The sequence below is a fragment of the Rattus norvegicus genome, chromosome 18 (genome assembly GCF_021556685.1).
Source record: "Rattus norvegicus strain SHRSP/BbbUtx chromosome 18, alternate assembly SHRSP_T2T, whole genome shotgun sequence".
Taxonomy (NCBI): Eukaryota; Metazoa; Chordata; class Mammalia; order Rodentia; family Muridae; genus Rattus; species Rattus norvegicus.
Genome location: NC_141551.1, coordinates 25,581,079 through 25,604,814, shown reverse-complemented (window position 1 = coordinate 25,604,814; position 23,736 = coordinate 25,581,079). Strand labels below are relative to the sequence as shown.

Genomic DNA, 23,736 nt, shown 5'->3' with positions numbered 1-23,736 from the left:
TATGTGTGTGTGGAGTGGTGGGTTTATAGGAGCTCTTGCGCTGTGTGTGTGGTATGTGTATGTTGTGTGCATATGTGTGTGTGTGTGGTGTGTGTGTGGTGTGTATATATGATCTGTGTGTGTAGTGTGTGTATGCTGTGTGTGTGCTGTGTGTGTGTGGTGTGTGTGTGTGTGGTGTGTGTGTGTGTGTGTGGTGTGTGTGGTGTGTATATATAATCTGTGTGTGGTATGTGTATGCTGTGTGTGTATGTGTGTGTGGGGGGTTATAGGAGCTCTCGTGCTGTGTATGTAAGTGGGGGAGACCTGTTCAGGTCCCAGTCTTTCTCTCTTCTGTCTTGGGGCTGTGGTGATTCTTGCATCTTTGGGACAGTTACTCAAGAAGGGAAAGCCTGGCGTTGTTAGGTGATGTGGGACAGTTACTTGAAAGCCAGGCGTCGTTAGGTGACGTGGGACAGTTACTCAAGAAGGGAAAGCCAGGCGTCATTAGATGATGTGGGACAATCAGGTTTCCAAGTTAAACTGGGAAGAAGGCTGAGCTGAAGTCTGATGCTTTGGTTCTCTTGGTTTTGTTTTGAGGAACCAGTAATGTGAAATGCAGACTGATGAAGTCTTTGACTAATTAAGTATTTTGTTACACATTGATATCTTCGTTTTGGAGTCCCTTGAACATCAGCCTTTCCCCTCAGCTCTCGCTAAGCTCCTTGAAAGGCCGGGTTGCAGGAGCTTCATAGGGGGCTGAGGAGCAGAGTCCTCTCTGTGGGATTGAAGTGCAAGAGCTCTCGGACCTCACGATGTTCTCAGGATCTCTCCTTGGTGTCAGGTGCCTTCCCAGGCACTGCCCGTTGATCTGTACAGCGGCCCACCAAAGGGGTATCTCAATTACGGAACAGACATCGGAGCTCTCCCCTGGGAACGTAATTAGGCTAAGGACCCGCAAGCGGCAAATCTGGTGTCTGAAGGCCACGTAACTTTCCCCGCTTGCTCCGGTCACTTGGATGCTGGAGGAAGTGTGGCTTTGCCAGCCAGAGCAGAGAAGATGCAGTGCCAGGGTGTGAGGCAGCATGGAGGTGGGGTACCTCATAGGGTACACCCATCGCTAAACCCACAGAGAAACACTGTTGGAAGAGGTGCAGCGTAGTGTAGATGACAGAAAGGGGGTTGTAGAGATTTAAACAAACAAACAAACAAACAAACAAACAAACAAACCTTCAAAGACCAAACAGCTAGGAAAAGGCAGCTCTGAGTTTTCCTTGGGGCTTGGAGTTTCAGATTAAATGGCTGAGTGTTCTGTTCCTCCGTGTCTGCAAACTGAGCTGTACTGACCTGACAGGGAGCCTGAGGCGCGTTCCAGACCTGGGTTTGTGAAGCCTGTGGTAGATTAGTTGGCGTTTCTGGACCTTAGTCTTATTAATCTTGGGACGTTATTTTCTTATTACTTTGTTCCTGAGAGAGAGACTATGTAGCAAAATTGAATAATAAAGTATAATCTCATTATCAAATGCCCCAGTGGTCTGCATATTTAGTTATATTTTTATGACAAATGGGTTTTCCTCTGTGCAGTGAGGGATCCACTGTCCAAGCCTCTCTGACAGTAGGGCAAGTCTGGAGTAGGTAGTCGTCATCTTCATGTTCCAATAGTAATGTCTTGTCTCCCTATGGAATCCTTCAAGCTTTTCAGGAAGATAGCCTGTGCACACAGAAGCCTCTAAGCCAGAGGGGAGGTTTATTTCGGTTTGCAGTCTCACAGATTTCAGTTGAAGGAGAGCTGCTGGGTCCATTGCTTTGAGTCCTTGGTAGAAGCACCGTGGTAGTGGGGGTGTGGTGGGATGCACAGATGAGCTCATGCTGGAGAGGAGGGGGTGTCAAGGGAAGGGGGGCAGATAGATCTGGGCCCCACACATACACATTCACTCCAAAGGCACCTCGGTTCACCTCCTCCCTTCTGCTCACCCACCTCCTAGCAGTCTGTTGGGCTATAAACTAACCAATGGATTAATCCACAGTGAGGGGACCGACCTCACAACATAGTCATCTCTTATTTGGGGCCACTGGTCGGAGGCCAGACTGTCAGTATATAAGACTGTGGAGGGGGGGGCAGAGAGGCAGAGAAGGAGAGGGAGGGAAGCTTAGGCTCTCACAATCCCTGGAGGGTCAGGCCTCTGTGGGCTTCCAGACCTGTTTTCCTACCTGGACATATGGTTTGTTAAGTGGAGAGAGATAATAAATGACTAACTGTGCCACAACTTAGAGAAATCCCACCAATATTGCCAAGGATACTGTCCCATTGTTGCTGTGTGGACATGGGCAGTCTTGTAGAATCACCCCTTGCATGGTTCCCCCACCATGACACGTCTAGTTTTTGGCTGTGGACCTCAAGGCCATCAGCAATGTCTATTTTTAGCCCATTCTCTGACCTAAACCTGAGCCCAGCCTTTGGGAAACCTCCCTCCCTCCTAGTCCCTCGGCAGGCACTTTTCACATGCTCTAAGCCCCTCCCTTAGTTCAGTGCCACCTTCTCAGTAGTCATATAATGGACATCAATTAAAAACCTCGCATGCTTTGTTGAATATGTGCTTTCTTCTTATTTTTTCTTTGCAAGACCCTCTGGCTGGACTGTGTTTAATTCTGTGCCGAATGGTTTTGCTTGTGCTAATCAAAGTGTCGCATTTTCAAGTGGCAGGACAGCTTTGCAAATGAGCCGAGATCTTTCCATCCAACTTCCCCGGCCCAACCAGAACGTGGTGAGAAGTCGAAGCAAGACTTACCCCAAGAGGGTAGCACAGACGCAGCCCGCTGGTGAGTAGTCACCGAACCCCAGGACATCCAAGCATCTAGCATTTTCTTTTAGGCTGGTGTGTGAAACTAGTTCAGGTGGTGACTGGGGTTATATAATCCTTTTATTTATTTATTTACTTTTACTGTTTTATTTTGAACACATGGTACACATGTTTATATGTGTGCAGGTATATGCTAACATTGTGTACATGTGAATGAGGGTGTACACGTGGCAGTGCACACGTGGAAGTTGGGCCAACCTTGGGTGTTGGTCTTCGCTTTCTGTCTCGTTGGAGACAGGGTCTGTTCTTGGTTGTTTATAGCTGCATGTACCAGACTGGCAGAGCTGTGACCTTCTGGGCGTCGTTGTGACTCTGCCTCCCATTTTACTGTAGGAACAAAAGGGTTACAAGTCCACTACCACACCCAGCTTTTACCTGGGGCCAGAGGGTTGTGACTCGGGTCCTTACACTTGTACTGCACATGCTTTGGCCGTCCAGACGTCTCCCACTCTAGTCTCTCTGTTGCTAATACTAGAAATGTTGGTTTGATTCTGGAACATTTCAAACAATCAGTAATTATGATTACTTAACGTTATTGTTGTTATTTCTGTATTTTGGAGGAACAGGGTCTCATATAGCCCAGCCTTGCCTAGACTATGTGGGCAAAGCTGGCCTTGAACTCTTGCTCTTCTGCCTCCACTGTCCAGGTGCTGGGATTGCATGCGTGATCACCACACCCAGACAGTAACTGGTAATCACCACCGAGCAGGTGGACTAGTCCCTCGGACGACTCTCTGTGCCTTCTTTAATGACTAAACTTTGTTTTCAGAGAAGTTTTAAGTGAGTAATTTCCTAATTTAGTGCCTCTGAGATTGAACCAAAATAGCTTCTAATAAAAGATTTTTTTAAAAAAATATAATAAAACGTTGTTGATATAATTGCATGGAGCCCAGAACATTTTTTTTGAAGATTTGTTCATTTTATTTATATGAGCACACTGTAGCTGCCTTCAGACACACCAGAAGAGGCCATCATATCCCATTACAGATGGTTGTGAGCCACCATGTGGTTGCTGGGAATTGAACTCAGGACCTCTGGAAGAGCAGTCAGTGCTCTTAACCACTGAGCCATCTCTCCAGCCCAGAACATCTTTTTTAAAATTACTATTTACTTTTATCATGAAACATAATACAGAAGTACGTGAAATCACGGATACGCATTCGTATTTGATTATGGGTATCTGTATGCATATGACGTTTAGCCGCGGTAGTGACGCTCAGAATCCTGAAACGTATCGTCAGCATCCTGTCTCCCCGGTCAGGATTATGTTTAACACACGGTAATTATTCACTTCTCTTTATAACTTTGCTGCTCCTGGAGCCCTTTTCTAAGCACATTTAATTGTATGTTTTCAATGTTGTGTGAATAGGTCATGGGATGTGGGCTTGGTTCTTTTTGTCAGCTTTATGTACAGAACGCCGAGGGCTAAGTATTCACTCTAATGCTTATCGGTTTTCCTATGTTGGTGTTGGTAGTGTTGTTTAGGTATTTTACATTGCTAATATATACGATTTCTTTAATAAAGCCACCCAGTCAGTCAGTTTTAATCTCTGGTGCTCAAAGCTCACAGGATTTTCTCGAAAAGCACCTCTCCAGGTCTTGTCTGGTCCTCTCCAAGCTCATGCAACACCTCCTTTCAGCCTCATAAAAACCCTGCAAGAAGAGAGTGCACTGATAAAAGCAGACTTCCTTCTTACAGCAAAGGAAGCATGGTCCCAGGAGCTGTAAGGACGAGGGGCTTTCTGTTTGAGGATAAGAACCCTGTTCTTTTTAGTCTTTCTACCGCATTCTTTGAAATGAGTTGTTAAGAATCAACTCTAGCCATTGGGTAAGAGCTGGTGTAGCCTGCCTGCCTGTCTGCCTGTCTGTGTGTCTATCTGCTTCCCCTCCTTTTCCTTCTCTCCCCTTCCCTTTTCTTTCCTTCTTTTCCTTCTTTCTTTTACTTCTTTCTAAGACAGTCTCTCTTTTATAGCTCTGGCTGTCCTGGAACTCACTGTGTAGACCAGGCTGGCCTTTGGCTCATAGAAACCTGCCTGGCTCTGCCCCTCAACTGCCATAATTAAAAGGCATTTGCCACCGAGCCTGACCTGACGTAACATTTGATGTTCACTGCTTCGTTCCATGCTCACACCATGAAGGAAGTGAGCAAGTTTGTTGTACGATTTCCTGGATGTAGGAATGATGCCTGATTTACCATCTCTAAAGTCAATTTAATCTGCGGTCTCCTCCTCCCTGTTAGTGTTGAAGACACGATCCTTTATGATGATTCTGTGATGACAAAAGCCCCCACAAGTTAAATGTGCAGTAGAGTGTCTTGCTATGACGCCCATTTCACTGAGAAAGACTGTATGATTCCAAAGACGGGTTACGAGTACTGTGGAGCAGGTCTGCTGTGCCCTGATTTCAGTGTCGTCTTGAGTCCGGTGAGATAGAACACAGAGACAGTCACAAGAAGTGGATGAATTACTACTTATGTAGGAAGCAAAGGGTAAGAGAGGCCTCGATCCCCTGTGAGGTGGCCTCTCAGTGCTTAGTAAAGCTTCCCGGGGCAGGGAGAATCTTAACCGAACTTGCCCCACTCTGCCACACCCGAGGGACTCCAAAAGACAACCTCACTCTGTATTCTGTACTCGAATGGTCACATGAGGCACCGGGCTGAAGCTCAGACCGGACTGGCATCCGAGTGTTCAGGGAAGAGGAGATCTCAGCTGTCCTGGGAAGGACTTTTCTGATTTATGATGCCACCTTCCCTGGGAGGCACAGGGATTAGAGCAGGTGTGTCAGATGCCTCCTAACTTAGCCTGCGGCATTTCCTACACATTTTACAGTTAGTTTCAAAAAGTGCAGATTTCAAAAAGTGGGTTCATCCAGGGTCGCCCAGAGAGTTTTTCCACAATTAACAGTAATCCAGGTAAGTCAGTGTCTTAGGCATAAACTTCTAGTCTTGTAACTGCTGGCCTTATATTTTATTTTAATGTGGTATAATGCCTTTTTTTATGCAAGCAGTATGAAATCCCCTGTGCTAACCGTCCCGTGCTTATGATTAATAAACAAATTTCCTGCTCTATAGTACTTCCGAAGCACCATTTTCCTGTCTTCATGTCCCCCTTTGGTGGTTTTTGTTGGATTGTTTTTAACTGAGTCTAATGAATGCACCCATATGCCCATGTGTGTGTGATCACCCACTGAGCAAGGACCACTTTCCAGGGGCTGCACTCTTCAGAAAGGGTCGTGTTGGCCTCCCTAAGTTGAAGAAAACATTTGAAGAGAGTTCTTCAGTCCTTATGCTCAGCCATCACTGTGAGCTTTCTGTCCAACCCCCCCCCCCCCCAGGCCCTGTGGAGGAGGCCGTCTCCATAAAACTGCTCTGAGAGAGACAGGGAAAGATGGTTCTACAATAAGGCTTCCTAGGCTCAGAATCCCAACCACTTAGAGAATCCATCTTGCTGGCCTGCCTGCTCCTCTCCCTCCCACACTGGTTTACCCAGCTCAGCCTTCCTCTCCAAGCTCTGTTGCTAGGACACAGTCATCACTGGCCAGGAATGAAACAGTCGCATTTGATTTTTTTTTTATTTTTAAAACAGGCTGGGGATACAGTGCATTAGTAGAGTGTATCAGGGCCCTGGCTTTTATCCCTAGAGTTGGGAGGGGGAGCTTACAGTTTTTCACTGGCTAAAGGGAACAAAAGTATCACCTTACTAAGTAATCTTGCTACAGTTATTCAGAATATTGGAAAACTTGGACAAAATGGCAGAAACAGAATCTTTTTTTTTCTCCCAATATTGGGGATTGAACCTAGGTCTGCATGCTTCACCACTGATCTGTATCCCCAGGTTTCTTCCTGATTTTTATTTTGGGATACTGGAGAAGTGGCTTAGCAGTTAAGAGTACTTGCTGCTCTTCTTGAGGACCCAAGTTAGGTTTTGAGCACTCGTAGCAGATGGCTCACAGCCACCTGTAACTCCAGCTCCAAGGCTACGTTCAAACACGCCTACATATAACTCAAACACAACAACAACAACAACAGCAATAATAATAATTTTTTTTCTTTGTATTGGTTCAAGCTCCTCATAAGTCGTCCAGGCTGGCCTCAGACTGTTCTACCAGACCAGGCTAAGCAATCTTTAAAATGCAGAGTCATTGTTCTAAGACTCTCCTTGAGTTTGGCAGAAGTGGAGTTGTAGGTTAGAGAAGACAGAGGTTCTTTTTACTGTGATAAGACCAACTGCTGCTTTTCATGGACTGAATTCTATTAATGTGCTCACTGAGGCTTTAGAACTACAGTTTTTGGAATTATCAGCATATACTCTCACCTTGCCATTCCGTATTTTGTGTAATCAATAAATTGAGACAGACGGGAGACAGTCAGTTCTTGTCAGTGTGAGGTTTTAGCTTACTATGCACCTTTTGGTTTGGAAGATGTTCTTTTATTCCTTCAGAAGAGGAAACAATTCAGTTTGCGTAGATGACTCACCCCACTTAACCTGCACCCCAGCTCTCTGAGTTCAGAGAACCTTGTATTTCTCTCTCTGTCAGGAATAATAAATGTCTGGTAGCTTAAAGGTCATTGTGTTTACAATCTGCCAAGCTTAGGCCTTGGCACCTCTGTGAGGAAGTACATTCCAGAGTCAAGACTCTGCACCCCACAGCCTGCTGCCCCACCCAGAAGAGTTCAGTGCCAGGGCAGGCAGCCAGAGCATTCCTGCAGATCAGAGCTACCTCCGTGGATAGAGCACCGGTCTGTGGATCAGAAAGGGAGGTAGGGCAGGAAATATGCATATTTTCACAGCCCCATCTCTGATAAGGTCTTGGCAGGTGGGTTCTTGTCAGAAGTGTCTCCTGTAAGTAGACAATAGGGACAGAATATTTAGATAGAACCTAGACCGAGCCAGAAGAATAATGGCATGGTCTCCCTTTAAAAAATATATTTTATGTGTATGAATGCTTGCCTGCATGTATGCTTGTGCATGCCTAGGCGTCCATGAAGGCCAGGAGAGGGCATTGAATGCCCTGCAACTGGGATTACAAAAGGGTTATAAACTGCAGTGTGGGGATTACAAAAGGGTTATAAACTGCAGTGTGGGTACAGGGAACCAAACCCCGTCCTCTACAAAGGCAGCAAAGCGCTCTAAAGCACGGACTCATCTCTCCAGCCTCCCTGCCCTGCCTTTCTGTGATCTACATGGTACTGCCGCTCCTGTGTCTTTCAGTGGGGTATTTCTAAGAAGTCAAATGCTTCCCCTGGGACCCACTGTCAGCAGCCAAGACTATGTTATTACTCTTCGGGCTCTGCAGAAGGCACTGAGAACACCGTGCTCAAAAGGATGGGGAAATGACTTCCGGGTCAGATTCTTGGGTCTGGGTTACTGCCTGGGCCATAGCAGCAGGAAATAGACCCACTAGTTTTCATGAATCTTCTAGTGTTTATGTGTATTTTTCAGAATTTAAAGTGTGAGTAATTAATTTCATTTAGAAAAATCGTGTGCTGGGCTGGAGAGATGGCTCAGCGGTTAAGAGCACAGATTGCTCTTCCAGAGGTCCTGAGTTCAATTCCCAGCAACCACATGGTGGCTCACAACCATCTGTAAAGGGGTCCGATGCCCTCTTCTAGTCTGAAAACAGCTACGGTGTACTTGTATACATAAAATAAATAAATCTTAAAAAAAAGAAAGAAGAACCGTGTGCTAAGTGAGTGACAGGTTTGGTTTGTGGACCACCTTTTTGGGTTCCTTGATTGGCAGAGTTAGGGAAAATGGTTGACCGAACCCATGACCATGAGATGCCTTCACCTGTCTTGGTACTCCCAATGAGCTTCCTTAGTAACACCTGGGAGAGTCACATTTTCTTTCAAAACTCCATCACTCTTGGCATGAACATTTTGTTATTAGTACATTGGTCAGCCAACTACAAGGGAGCGATGTCGCTGCACAGATCTGGACCCTAACCAGTGATTCACCTGTGGGTGGCTGCCTGGCATATCTGTTGGGCACGTCAGGTAGGTCTGGCCAAAGCAGGAGAGATGGAGAAAGCTTTGATGCTGTGAGGAACAGTCTTACCTGCTGCAGTACAGCTCTGGACTATTGACGTGTCGTGTCCAGAAAGGCATCTATTGGACACTTGCTCTAGCCGCTCAGTGTGTTGGATGGGAATTAAGAGAAACTCAGCATAGCTTGTGGCCATTACATTTTTTCTGGTAATGCAGAGAAAGGGGAATCTGTATATATCAAGGGACTAGTGTATCATCCACCCAAGGCAACATGGATCCAGTAAGTCTAGGAAGCCAGATCTAAATCTGCACTTGGCCTCAGGTCTATGTCACTAAGTATGCAGCATTTAAAAGGCACATAACTACCTTGAGCCTCAGTTTCTTCATCTGTTAAGTGAGGATGTTTACCCTGGCTCCTGGGATATTGTCCTGGAGATAATGTTTCAAGCAAGTTGAACATCTTACTGGGCTTCAGCGGGACCTTGGTACACTTTAGTTTCCTCCTGAAAACAATCCCATCAGTGTTTGAATTATACTTAGGATGGATGCCGTCATACAAGGATAAGATGACCGTTACTGAACTGTCAGAAGTGGAGGGTGGGGGATGGGAAGAGGCCACGCAGGTATAAAGAATAGGGGTGGAGAAGGAACTTGGAGACTTTGATGTCACTGAAGAAGATTCAGTGTTAAGAGAATTCCAAAGAAGAGGCAGTTCGAGTCTCACTGTTCAGTTTTCTTCCCTTTGTTTCTTGAGATAGAGTTCCAGGCTGCTTGTGAACTCATGGTCATTCTGCCTTAGCCTCCAGAGTGCTGAGAACACAGTTTGACATCTTCCTTATTGGCTTCCTGCTTTTTAGAGCATGCTTTAGTCGGAGCTAATTTCTTTAAATTGTGGTAAAAAAACACATGCTACGGAGGGTAGCATCTTTACAACTTTGAGTGTAAGTTTGACAGTGCAAAGCAAAGCACTCACAGTGTTGTGTGACAATTCCCTAGAACAGTTCCCTTTTGTGTCATCCTCGGTAAACACTCCCCTCCCCTTCTGCCAACCCCTCCACACACACACACATTGGCTTCAAGTGCATAACTTCTTGCTGCCCATTTGTAATGGAGACCTACCTGACAATTTTTCAAGTTTCCATAATTAATCATCCTTTCTGTGCCTGGGAGCTTTCCTACGAGAAGGAACTCGATGCTGGTCCTACTGGGTTTGTTTTCACATCAAGCAGACATTACAAAGAGAGCAGGCAAAAGAGGACAAGGGTGCAGAGCGTTGGGAGAACATTGTTTAACACAAAACATGGGGATCCCAGGGCTCTGGATCAGGGAATTCTTAGTAAGCTCAACAGAGCAGGCTGTGTTATAGGCACATCCTAATGACTTAAATACTCAATAGTCAGAAACTGACCTAGGAAGGCACACTGTGTCCAGTACTATGTATCTGTCAAAGGAAAACTGAGAACAGGGTTTGAATTTGTGTCGGTATGAGGCCACTCATGGCCCCATGACACTTGCTATGAATCCACAAGGGACCCACCAAGGGAAGAGAATGTTGTTAACTAAGGTTTAGTGTGCATTCCTGTGTGCCTGGACCTGTACATGAGCTCTGCAGATGGTGTCCCACTCAGTTCTTTTAGGAGATACTATGACCATGGTTTAGGTTAGAAAGTTGGAGCTTGGACTTGCCTGGTAACCACAGAGCCAACATGGCTGCTGTAAGTATATAGAATCCTCTTTGAAATATAGCATAAGCAGGGAATGGGGGAGGGGACTAAGCAGCATGGCCCTGGTAGTGACTCCTATTGTCCCCTTGAATAAAAAGACATACAGAAGTCACAGGTGGGGTATATGTATGTGCACGAGTACACACACACACACACACACACACACACACACACACACACACACACGCAGGTGGCTGTATTACAAGCTGGTTATAGTAGACACCTATAAAGCGAAGTGTTTCTGACCAAATGGAGAATGGGGGAAAGATCTGTTTCATTTGAATTTTATTTCATTGTTTCTGTGTTGTAATTTTTAAAAGCCCACTAGATAATTGTCAGGAATGCATTATGCTGGAAAAATGGCTTCAAACATACTTTCATTTCTCCAACAGAGAGAGTCTCAAAAGGCTCTGAGCCAAGGACGCTGATCTAGAAAGCATGCAGTGTGATTCGTAGAGCAAGTAAGGGGATATAGTAGCAGGCCAGCCTTACAGAACGGGAGTGCCAGGAATGTCTCCAGTGTCAAGAAGCCAACTGGACGAGAGGACAAAGAAGGACAAAGGCCTGTGGGCTCAGAGAGGGGAGGGAATGTTACTGAGCAAGGCAGACTTGGGGCTCTGGATCCAGGAATCCATGAGTTCCCAGCAAGTGACCAGCCTAACAAAGTTCTCTCTGCACTGCGAGCAGAGCTGAGTTGCCAGAGCAGGTGTAAGGGATCTCTGTGCCCATTCACGTTAGCCCGGTGTGAGAGAATTACAAACTGTGAACAAGGAGAGAGGGCTTTATTCCTGAGAAGGAAGCGTCCTTGAAGGGTCAGAGGTAGAACAGGGGCTTTGTTGTAGGTAAGGAGCCAAGACCAGAGGAGATGGGGTGATTGCTAAGAGTAACCGGTTCTTTGGCTTAGAGGATATCTAGATTAAAATCACACAGGGCTGGGGACTGGAAAAGTTGAGTGGAAGGAGACTGGAAATGATGAGGACGGAGGATGTGACAGCGCTCACACCTGCTGGGCTCTTCAGGATTGTTTGTGTTTGCTTCTCCTCTCCAGGTCAGCCAAAGACAGGAAAGGGAAGACATTGGTGTTAATTCTCTTCCCAAGGCGTTAGAACAAAGCACTCTGAACCTAGGCTGCGCTGTGGTGGCTGTGCAGACGGTTTCTAGAGAATTAACATGATGCTAACTTTGTTTCGCACAGAATGTGATTTGGGCTCTTCTTTCTTAAAGTAACTCTACTGACATAAAGCCAAGTCTGGGTCTCCAGTTAGTCTCCAGCCTGGGTGCAAGAATGCTCTGAGGGGAATTTAGGCTGCTCGGTGCCTGGCTATCCAAGTCTTTCCCTTGGAAAAGCACGCTGTGAAGACAAAGCAAGAGGCAAGGGGAGAAAGGTTTATGGTTGTAAATGATTTCTGGTCTAACAGACCAGATGTTACAGCATAGTTTCTCACCCCATTGACCATAAGAACAAGGAAGGGTATGTAAACTTTAAGGACCCCTCTTCTCCCTAAAATTCTCTTCTGTTCTCTGGCTTACCTGCCTCAGAGTTGCAAGGATCAAACACAGAAAAGATACAAAAGACTTGAGGAGAAACAATGCTATATGTGTGGTTGTGGCCACTTCAAAGACCTCACAGATGTGTGAAAACTATCATCCCATTGTAAAATATATCTTTGTGGGTCTGGAGAATTGGCTCCGTGGTTAAGAGTGCGTGTTGCTCTTGCAGAGGACCCACGTTCCAGTCTCAGCCCCTACATGGTTGCTCATAACCTCGAATAACTCCAGTCTAAGGGACCTGATACTCTCCGCTGACCTCACTGGGCAGCAGCCACACATGTGCACGTGCATGCATTCAGGCAAAACACTCATAGACATAAAACAACTTCAAATAATTTAAGTTTACTTTTTGTCATTGGGAATATGTAGCATTTTATCTTTCAAAAAGAAAACTAAAACCGAAACATTTTAGCAGATTCTTTAGGCCCCCCTCTAAGGTTAAATAGAAATCCTTATATCAGCCGTAACAACTCATGCTCCCATATTACTTATAAATTATTCTTTTAGTTAAAAATTAACCAGATGACTCTGACATTTTGCCTCTTGGGTTAGCTCCTGTCCCTCTGGGTGAGAACCAGGGAGAGGCGGGCATTACTCCTGGGAGGCTTGTGTAATTGTGTTTGCCTTTGACAGCTGTGTTCACACAGCTGTGTTCCCAACTCTTCTTGAACCTCATTGTGCTTTGGAAGCCAGTGGTAGGACTGGCCATGCTTGGTCACTTGTTTGCTGTCCGGATTCATGGGACTGTGCCTTGATTTCAAGTTAGGAAAATGCTTTGCTAGTTAAATACGATCCCAGTGTAGCCCCACTTTTCCCCAGGCAGTGGTTTTCAGAGCTGTCTTGAAATTGTTTGGGGCATAGGATTTCTGAAGCAGATAGCACATGAGATTTACAGCTCTGGTTTACCCTCAGCCTGTGAGCATGTGCATGGCTCTGTTTCTCTTGGTTCTTGATTTCAGTCTGAGTTCAGGGTAGCTAGAGTAGATGCTGTGAGAGGTGAGGCAGGAGAGAAAGGAACGACATTCACTGCAGCTGGAAGTGTCCTGTTTAGCACGTGGAGTTCTTGGCTCTGTGATTTCTAACTAGAGGGCAGACCAGACAGCCCTGGGTTAGTGTGGCCTTGTTTGTTGTACGGAACTCTCAGACCCCTCCAGAGAAGGTGACTTGGAATGCAGTGGACTGGTCCCTTAGCTCCACAGAGCCAAGCATCAGGGGCTGTGCTGTGGTCCCTTGTCCTGCACGTAACAGCTGGTTTGCAGAGAAAGGAAAATGGGGTTGACCTTAGGAAACACTGAGGATGGAACTGCTTTGAACACAGGGGAAGGGAGACTTAGTATCAGTGAGTTACAGTCTGTGAGATCCTTCAGAGTCTTCACCTTGATTCTCTTTTAAATCAGAGCTGGCTTTGTCACTGGACCACTTAGTAACACTGTAAAGGAGATAGTCTTGTTTCTTTCTTTTTAATTAATGAGGAGACCAAAACAATTGTTAAGAATCCTCAGTGCTCATTCAAAAGTGGACAGACAAGTACAGACTAGGATTTGAATCCAGATCTTTAGGATGCTAGGGAACATTAATAAAAAAAAAGTATAAAAATTTAAAAGTAAAGCATCTAGAATTACTTGAAAATACGCAAACCTGCTTTCCCCTCATGTTATATGATTTATTATTTCAGCAGGTACAACTTGCTTAGATTTCTCTCTCTCTCTCTCTCTCTCTCTCTCTCTCTCTCTCTCTCTCTCTCTCTCTCTGTGTGTGTGTGTCTGTGTGTGTCTGTGTGTGCCTATGTGTCAGGGTAGAGGGAGCTGTGCCAGGTATGCCATATGTGGAGGTCAGAAGACAAAATGTGGGAGCCAAGCCTCTTTCTACATCATTGGATTCTGGGGATTGAACTTGAGTTCTTAGGCTTGGCAGCAAGCCCCTGTACCTGCTGAGCCAACTTGCAGCCCCTAGCGGATATTTCGCTGATTTATGAAGGAACAGCAGGTCACTCTGCTGGAACTCGATTTGTACTAGTCTCAACTGGTCTCGAACTTGTGCTTCTCTTGTCTGGCTTTAGAGTGCTGGGCCTCACAGAGCTGAATTATCATGTTTGGACTTTCTGGAAGAAATGATCTAAGGTTTGGGGGATGGTGTTTTGTCAGGCAATTACATGTCAGTTGCAGTGGGCTCTGGGGCACTGGAAGTGTTTGTTCAAGGATGTTCCCTTTTGTTCCCACCCTTTTCTCTTCTCTTCTGCTTTGAGGTGGGTGCTTATTTGTGCTGGGTAAAAGATTTATTAACGTATGGTCAGTCTGATTAGATGCATTCTGGGAAACTACTGTGTACTCCCTCTGTGTGAGTGCTTGGCATTCCAAACATAGCTGCCCAAATTGGAAAAGGAAGGAAAACCGAAAACTTTTTATGTGTTCACATTCAAGCCTTAACTTTACCGCAAAAGACACCTGTTAGCTTCTTATTTAGCAAGAATTTATCGAGCGCCTCTGTGGCATGTGACCCTATTTCATGCAGCAAAATAAATAAATAATAACAAACAAACAAACATGGCTACTCATCTGTACAAGTTACAGACACAAGACTTTAGCACTGGTAAACGCTATGCCAAGGACTGTCTATAAACCGTCTTACTTAATCCTCTTCGTTCACTGTGTAAGTGGTTGATGGTCGGTAGAGAGCAGAGACCAGGAGGTTCAAGGTCATTAGATCAGATAGTAGTGGGCAAATTGGCAAAGATGAGAAACAGATCTATATGTTGTATCTGCATGCTTAACCCCTTACAGCTTTCCCCTGTTAAAACACAGTTCAGGCAGGCAGATAGACAGATAGGCAGGCCATGCCAAGTGTCAGTGAGGCTGACTGAGCGAGGAGAGGGGCTCAGCAGTTAAGAGTGCTGGCTGCTCTGTCAGAGGACAGAGATTAGGATTCCAGCACCCCTGTGAGGTAGTTTACAAAGGATCTGAAGCTGCCTTGTGGCTTCAGTCAGTATACATCCTCAGACACACAGATAAATAAAACAATAAAGTATAAAATAAAATAAAATAAAAGTCTTTAACAACAATAACAAAGGCCAGGCATGATGGTTATATCTTTAATCCCAAAAGACAGGGGTGGATCTTTGTGAGTTCAAGGTCAGCTGTAGCTATGTCTCAACAAATAACAACAACAACAACAGCAATGCCAACAAATCCCTAGAAAAAGCAAGGAAGAAAATTTAAGTGTGGCTTGAGGTGATGGTGAAAGAAGCCATTTTGAAAGCTGGTGTAGTAGGTCTCCAGCTGGTATATGCATTTCCTAGAAGAGTATTTAGGAAGAAAAATGAATAAAATTTTAAAATCATCTGTAGGATAGTAGCTGAGGTGTATATAATAAAATGTAGTTTAGAAGGCAGAGGGCGTGGCTTTTGTTTGGTTTTTACTTTTTACTCCATGCTCCTGTCTGTGTGTCTGCCTCCACTTCTCTTTCCAGGCCCCGCCCCTCCCCATCTGTGTCTGTATCCCTCTCTGAGGCAGGCGGGCAGGGTGAGGGATAGATAGTAACACCTTGCTTCTGCTGTTTTCTTCAACTCTAAAGAGCCCTCCCTGGTGTGGTACTAGACATGCTGGCTCTTGTCCCCAGTGTGCCCCTTGCAGTAGATCATCCCATATTGTACAAAGGGAAACCAAGCTCTCCTCCAAGTGAAGTCTATGTTTCCGTGTCTTTAAACCTCCTTGGTTGGTGTTGGGGAAGTAAAGATTCTAATGACCAAGTAACCTTTCCTTCCTAAGTCATTTTCTCATTATGACTTAACACAGATGAAGGACCCAGTGGACCTGTCACCTAATAGAATATTCAAGAATCGTTGCTTATAATGTGTCACCCCCAGATTTGTAAGTGTTAGAGATGCTTTGGGATGTCAGTCTGACCCTCACTTTGCCCAGCACTTTTTATCTCTACTTGCTTATGTGCACAAGAAGCATTAAAAACCAATGGGATTAAAGCGGTAATAGAGTCATCGTTAAACTGCTTCACTCTCACAAAAAGTAAATTTTTTTAAAGATAAGATTTCACTGTGTATCCGTCATTGTCCTGGGACTCTCTTTGTAGGACAGGCTGGCCCTACAAACTCACAGAAATCTGCCTGTTGCCACCTCCTGAGTGTTGGGATTAAAGGTGTGCACTACCACACCCAGCCAACAGTAAAATGGAAAACAAATATTTTGTTATTTATGTGTGTGTGTGTGCGCGCGCGCGCGTGCGCGTGCACGCACGTGTACATCTGGGTGCCTGTAGAAGCCAGGCCAAGGCATCAGATCTGCTGGAGCTGGAGTTACAGGCAGTTGTAAGCTGTTGCTGTGGGTGCCGAGAACTAACCTCTAGTCCCCTGAAAGAGAAGCAAGAGACCTTAACTGCGTAGCAGTCTCTCTAGTTTCCCCAAAGTAAAATTTGTCCCTTTTGTTTGTGTTGCTTTTCTGACAGGGTCTCACAGTGTAGCCTTGGCTGGCCTGGAGCTTGCTATATAGACTAGGCTGTTCTCTGACTAAAAGAGATCTATTTTAGATCACACTGCTTCCAGAGTGCTGGGATTAAAGGAGTACACACCAGAACTGGTCCAAAAGTAGATTTCTTAATTCGGATATAATACAAGTAACAATTAGGAAAACGAGACCCATTTATCTCATAAGGCTCTACGTTCTAAGGACCAGAGAGCTCCCTCGTCTGTTAAGAGTGCTTGCTGCCCTTGCAGAAGACACAGGTTTGTTGCCAGCATCTGTATCAGGTGACTCCTACTTTCCTGTCACTCCAGTTTCAGGGGATCCAGTGTCTTCTGGACATCAGGATATATGGAGTGTAATAAGCTTATGCAGGCACATAAATACAGACATAATCAATAAATATTTAAAAGAACTGTTGTAGATTTCTACCCCGTCTTTAACCATTTAGTTAAAAGACACACACCCCTTTATATTTACAATAAACCTTAGTCAGCACAAAGAGCTGGGCACCTATCTACCCTCTATGATAGTAAATCCATTTCCTGTTGATAAAACTGAGTTTTTCCTATGCCTCATCTGAGCTTCTCTTAACTCCAGTTGGCCATCCCTCGGGGGCACATTTTCAAGACTCACCTAACTCTTGGCAGCGTCTCCTCCATTTACCTTCTCCCCCATTGTGGACCTCCTCTGACCCCCTAAACCCAGGAAGGAACCGTAAACCCCACCCATGTCTCTTCTGCCCATCTTTTGGCTGCTAGCATCTTTATTCGCCAATCAGAAATAACTTGGGGGGGCAGGGTCACATTGTGTCACTTGGGTCAACCTGTAGACTCTCTCGTCTCTGGGACAACCAGGTCTGGAGGAACCAGTATTGTTAGCATTAGAATTCAGGCATCAGTTGACTTTCTGTGTTTAATATTTTGTCAACATTAGTATTACTGTGGCATGTTAATTCAGAAGTCAATTTCATGTGTGCTTCTGTGTGTGTGATATACATTTATAGTGTACATGTATGTGGTATATGGGTCTGTACATAAAGGTGTGAGGACCAAAGGAGGATGTCAGGTGTCCTGCTCTGTCACTCTACCATAGTTCTCTGAGACAGGGTCTCTCTCAGAGCCTGGAGCCCACTAGCTATCTTTACTAGAAGCCACAGACATCAACACAGATCTCTCCTGCTGCATGGCCATGGACCCAGACGTGGCCCTCAGTGGCAGTGTGAGCTGGGATTTCACTGTCACCTCACATGGTGGGACAGGGTACTATGTACAAGCTGCTCATGATGCTCAAATGTGCTGCTTCTCTCTTGCTTCCACCTGTCCATCACATACGTACACATTGTAGTGTTTGTGCCATGGGAGGGCTACACGGGTGGTGGGCCACTGGGTGTCCTCCTTCTCCCACACTGACAAGTGGACCACCAAGGTCTACTTTAAAAAGGTTTGTTTAGGGCTAGAGAGATGGCTCAGTGGTTAAGAGCACTGACTGCTCTTCCAGAGGTCCTGAGTTCAAATCCCAGCAACCACATGGTGGCTCACAAACATCTGTAATGAGATCCGATGCCCTCTTCTGATGTGTCTGAAGACAGCTATGTTGTACTTATGTAATAAATAAATAAATCTTTTAAAAAGGGCTTATTATCACCCAGGCCTAGATCCATGGCTTTGAGAGTTGGCCCACACCTACATCTTCCCTATCTCTGAATTCATGGTGTGTGTGAAAGGGCTGGCTCTTTAGATCCAAAGCTGCAGGATCTCCATGGCACAGGGCAAAAACAAGATGTCCCAGAGGAGTCTCTGGAGGGTCCAGTATCGATAGTGTAGCATAAACAAAAGGCCTCAAACCAGACCAGTGACTCATGCCATGGACATTTATAAGTGAAGGAGTGGGACTGAAAGGCTGTACTGTGGAATCACTGTGAACTTCCATGGCGAGATTGTTTCTCTGCTATTTTTTTTTTTTAATTTTTAAAATTTTTTTGCTGCAAGGGCAGAGGGGAAGTTGGGGCACATGATGTGAAAATCACAAAGAATCAATAAAAAGGCTTGTTTTGCCTTTGTTTGTTTGTTTTTTAAGTAACCCTTGGGGATGGAGAGATGGCTTAGTGGTTAATAACACTTGCTGCTCTTCTGGAGGACCAGGGTTCGATTCCCAGCACCCACATCAATCATCCCATGACTGACAGTAACGCTACTTCCAGGGGCTCTGGGCACTGTCACCATCTTCTGGCTTCTGGGCACTGAACACATGGTGCTTGGACATGCATGCAGACAAAACAGCCATGTGTGTAATAAAGTAAATTTTAAGCTCACCTTTATATGTTATATGTTTATACATTATGCGTTCTTGGTGTACCATAAAGCATTGAGTGGCCCAGTTCCCTCCACTGAAGGAGTCAATCCTATGCCTGAGGTTTGAGAGAAGGTGGCTAGGGAGGTTTTGCTGTCCTGTACTTTAAGATGTAGGGGTCCCATTGGGCTTTGAGGGCATTACCAATATCCTAAGGAATTTATATACCAGCTCTTTCTTCCTGTGTCACAATTTATGCCCTGAAATCACAACGAAAGTAATTGGTATCTGGGAACATGATACGATTTGATTCCAGAGATCAGGGCTCTTTGTGGGCCCTGAAGGTTGAATGACAGGTGCTTCAGGTTGCTGGTGGGCTCTCCAACACGAGTGCAGTTTACTGAGGAGTTAAACTCAAGCCTCCCGGAGGGAAGGCTGCACACTGTCTTGTTTGGAACCTGGCGTTCTAAGCAGTAGAGGGGGGTAAAAATCTCGGGCTACCTGTGGCTCCGTGTGTGAGCATCCTTCTGGAGGACTGGCAAAAACAGGCCTTTGTGTTCATGTACCTCTCCTCCCTAAGTGATTGTGCCAGTAAGAAGGGAAGCCAAATACCCAGGCTGAGCTGTGTTGTGCTAGGGAAGAGGAAGCTGCAGGCAGATGAACTCTGGAAGGTTCCTTTGTGCATTGACGTATTTTCCTGCCACTCCCATGCGTTTAATCTTCCCTCTAGCGTGTTGGTAGATGCCTTGTTTGATCTCCTAGTTGTCATGAAGCAAATCGATGTTGAAAGTCGGTACGTCTATAGAGAGGAGGTAGATGTGGTTAAATGGCCGTCTTGGGACTTTGAAGCCAGAAACTCTTAAGACAGCAGGGACCCTTTTGTCTGGATGAGCTGACATCAGGAATTTGAACTTTAAATAATCATCCGTTGGATGCAGAAACACTGCCAGTTTCCAGCCCTCGTGTTTCAAAACCGGCTTCTGTTGTACACTTCAGTGAGGTTGTGTTCTGCCAGACGCAGACCTTCCATGGTAATAGGGAGAAGCTTGTCTTTGGATCATTTTGGTGTTTGACTGTAATCTCTGGAATTAGAAAAGGGGACCTTTTATTTTGCTAATTTATTCTACTTTGCCATTTTATCCCATAGTACTCAGAGATAACTAAGGCAAGGTGACTTTGTACTGCCAATCTGGGAATAAAACTGAAACAGTTCCAAGGGCTAGCTCAGTTTTCTTCCTAACTACATTGTTTCTTCACATAGCTTGTGCTGGAGTAGATTCAGTAAAACTCCCAGATCTCTTGTGTGAACAACACCATGATGTATTGCAATATTTTTTTTGTCCTAAGTATATAGTTGCTTATTTTTAATCAAAGGGTAGGGAAAGGATAAAATAGGATTAAGTAAAATAGAATTAAACATAAAGATTTACAAATGGGGTCGGGCCGTGCTGGAGAGGCGTCTCGGCAGTCAAAGAGCTCTGCAGAGGACACAGGTTCAGCTCTGCAGAGGACCTCAGGGTGGCTCCCAAGCATCTGAAACTCCAGGTGCAGGGCATGTGATTTCCTTTTCTGCCTTCTGCAGGTAGCAGGCATGCACATGGTACACTACCGCCTTCAAGCACAAGAGTCATAGTAGAACAGAAAAGTCAGTATTTTTTAAGTCTACAAATTGATACTTGACAGTAGCTAAAAGAAATTGTTCATGTGGCACAAACGACTTCTGTGCAGGCACTCCACGTCCTTTTGTTTTCCCTGCATATGTTTTTCTCACCAAACATGGGGTTCTGTTTTCCAATACCATGTGCTCACCTATTCCAACTCTAAATGAATAGAAATGGCAGTGTGTGTGTGTGTGTGTGTGTGTGTGTGTGTGTGTGTGAGAGAGAGAGAGAGAGAGAGAGAGAGAGAGAGAGAGAGAGAGAGAGAGTTTAACAAGAGTCTCAGTCGCTCTATTTTACCAATGAAGACTTGGGAGCCAGATGCTGGGGTGCAAGCCGGCTAGCTCAGAGAGGCAGAGAAAGCACCCAGCCGACCTTCCTCCTCAGCCCATGCCTCTCCAGGAATGCCGTTCTCTCAGAAAACCTCCTTCAAACTCATGACTCTCCCTTCTACTTCCTGTGTGTCTCTCTGTCCGTCCTCCTGAGTCCCTCTTACTTTCTATTTTTTTTTTTTAATAATCCTACGTTCACTCTTGGGTTAAAGGTGTACACTAGGGCTGAGCCACACCAGGACTAAACGCAGGTTTTTTTCCCAGGAAATAACAGTCTTGGGTTCACAATGTGCTCAAATATCCTGCAACCACACTGAGTCACATCAGAGTTTTGACCGTGGTCTGACATGTGTCATGTTAGAAATTATGTACAATTCTACAGTAGTAAAATAAACGTTTTCTCATTGAAAATGCATGCATGCTCATCCTCAAATCTTGACATCACAAGATGGCTGAAGAATTGTCCCTAAGTCAAGTAGCTAACTAGATCTGGGCAAGTTGATTCTTCCTGGACAACTGCTCCTACTGAACTGAAGGACAGGACCACGTAAGCACCTGTGGCCAGCAAGGCCATCTGAGACACAGCGGAGTAAAGGTGGACACGGTCTAATCAAAGCTGTGTGCCCGGCTAACCCAGACTCACTCTCATCTCTCAGACTCACTAACTGTTCTTAGTCTAACAGCCAATTGTTTGGGAGAAAGTCAAGTTTCCTACTCACTTTCATCTAGTTTCCTCTAACCATTTCTCCTGAAATTTAATAAGTATGTAGTCAAGTCTCTCGCTCCGTCTCCCAGTTGACCTTTAATTTATATTGACTCATGCTATCTGTACAAGGCATTTAGATGGCAGATAGAAAGCAACAGGCAAGTGTGTTGGGGTGGGGGAAGATTTAAATCTTGCTGGCTGAGCTGATAACGTTTCAAGCAGATTGACCGGGGAGCTATAGGGTTAAACGTTCTGGGTTTTCCTTTCGTTTTTGTTTTTAGACTTATTTATTTTATTTTTACATGCATGAATATTTTACCTGCGTATATGTATGTGTACCACATGCATGCTCGGTGCCCATGGAGGTCATCAGAGGTTGTTAGATACCCTGGAACTGGAGTTAAAGGTGGTTGTGAGCCATTCTGTGGGTGCTGGGAACCAAACTCAGGTCCTGCAAGATAAGTCAGTGCTCTTGAACACTGAGCCATCTCTCCAGCCCCTAAAACTCGTATCTGTATATTAAAATGAAGTGTTATTGGTGTCTACTTTACCGGGCTATTTTGTTAGCTTCGTCAGCTACTTCTGTGACTCACCTACCTCTCGCTTAGTGTTGAGTAGGCACTGGCTTGGTCTCTGTCTCTGAAGATGCCCGTAAGGAACAGCCCTAGAGAAGATATTTCCGCCTGCCACTCATTGGCTGGCTGACCATCCCATCTAAACCTTCTCCTCCTAGAGAGGTGCGTGCTGGAGAAAAGTCACCACCAGGGCTACACAAGTCCTTCCCAGTCTCTGCCTTCAGATAAGAACCCAGACTTCATAACCAGAATCCCTGCAAAGTGTCTGCTGTGGGCTCCCTCTGCTGGCCCATCCAGCCTGCATGCAAATCAGTGGTGGGATAAACTTAAAAATGTAGCTTTAGATTCCGAGGCATGTTTTGTAAAAGATATATTTGAAAACTTTCTTTGGCATATGAAGACACATGACACGTGCTCGTGTCCCTTCTTGCCGTCTGCACTTTGAGATGGAATGCTCTCACAGGTTTCAATTTGGGGGAGTTTCACTGTGATTTTAAGTGGGACCAGTCGTGACAGGCGGAACCACTTTACAGCACGGTCCCAAAGAACTGGAAATGTGTTATGTTCCAATATGGTAGTGAATATTCCAGAATCTTGTTTTTCAGAGTCTGTTTACTTTTAAAGTCAATGATATGAGAACTTATTAATATTCTTCAAAGGTCATAGCTTAGACTCCTGGGGCAGCACTGTATGTATCAAATAGTAATATCTCAGGTCTCTTGAGTGGTCAGTCATTTATCTGGAGTCATAATTTATCAATAAAATGTGCCACAAATGACCCCACATCGCGTTTTCTTTCTTTCTTTTTGTGTGAGAGTATGCCTGTGTGTTAGACTATGGATGCATTTGTGGAGACCAGGAACTTGGAGCTTTTCAATTAGGATAGGGCCTGCCTGTGTCTACCTCTCCAGCATTGGGACCACAAACACCTTTCATCATGTTTGAGATGAGCTCTGGGAACCAAGTCTGGTCCCCGTGCTTGCATGCCACCCACTTTCCTGACTGAACCACCAGACCAGCCATAAACTTGCATCTACAGATAGTCATTGAGGGCCTTTATGTTTCCCTCCCCACAGTCTCCGGTCATCCATCTTTCCTCTCCCTTTGTTACTAGGATCCAACAGCATCAATCGGATGACTGCAAACTTGGAAAACGGGGAGAATGAAGGAACCACCAAGATCATTGCGCCCTCACCAGTGAAAAGGTCAGTGTGTGTGGTATGTGATCTATGAAAGGTTAGCAAGGCTAAGAATCGATTCACTTTGGTAATTAACTGATTAGCACTTTTAACCCACCCAGGGACTCTAGTAGACAGTGTCTAAGCCAAAAAATGTATTACGTCAGCAAAAGTCAGTCACTGGAACCTGTCTCTCATGGAGGAAGTCACAGACCGTATGCGTGCCCGGTCTGCAGCGTGTATCAGCACACTGAAAATTCCATGTGGTCTTTAAAATCGTAGTGCAATGGACTAAACTTCAATTTTAAGAGACAGTATTCCTCACAGTGGTGCCCTGAGCACTGGGATGAGGTCAGCAGCTTTAGAGACCCCAGGGCCTCAGCATTCAGAGGTTGCATATGTATGAAGACCCGCCATGTTCCTGGGCA

At 45.2% G+C, this 23,736-nt stretch overlaps 1 protein-coding gene across 14 annotated transcripts in view; it reads left to right on the top strand.

The window, feature by feature from the left end:
- Positions 1-23,736, top strand: part of Epb41l4a (erythrocyte membrane protein band 4.1 like 4A) — a 209,261-nt gene that overhangs the window by 150,680 nt on the left and 34,845 nt on the right. For all 14 annotated transcript variants that reach the window (NM_001437516.1, NM_001437515.1, NM_001437517.1 and 11 more), the window contains 2 exons: positions 2,675-2,796; positions 23,245-23,335. In NM_001437516.1, coding sequence (NP_001424445.1) covers positions 2,675-2,796; positions 23,245-23,335 — 213 coding nt within the window. The remainder of the gene's footprint in view (positions 1-2,674; positions 2,797-23,244; positions 23,336-23,736) is intronic.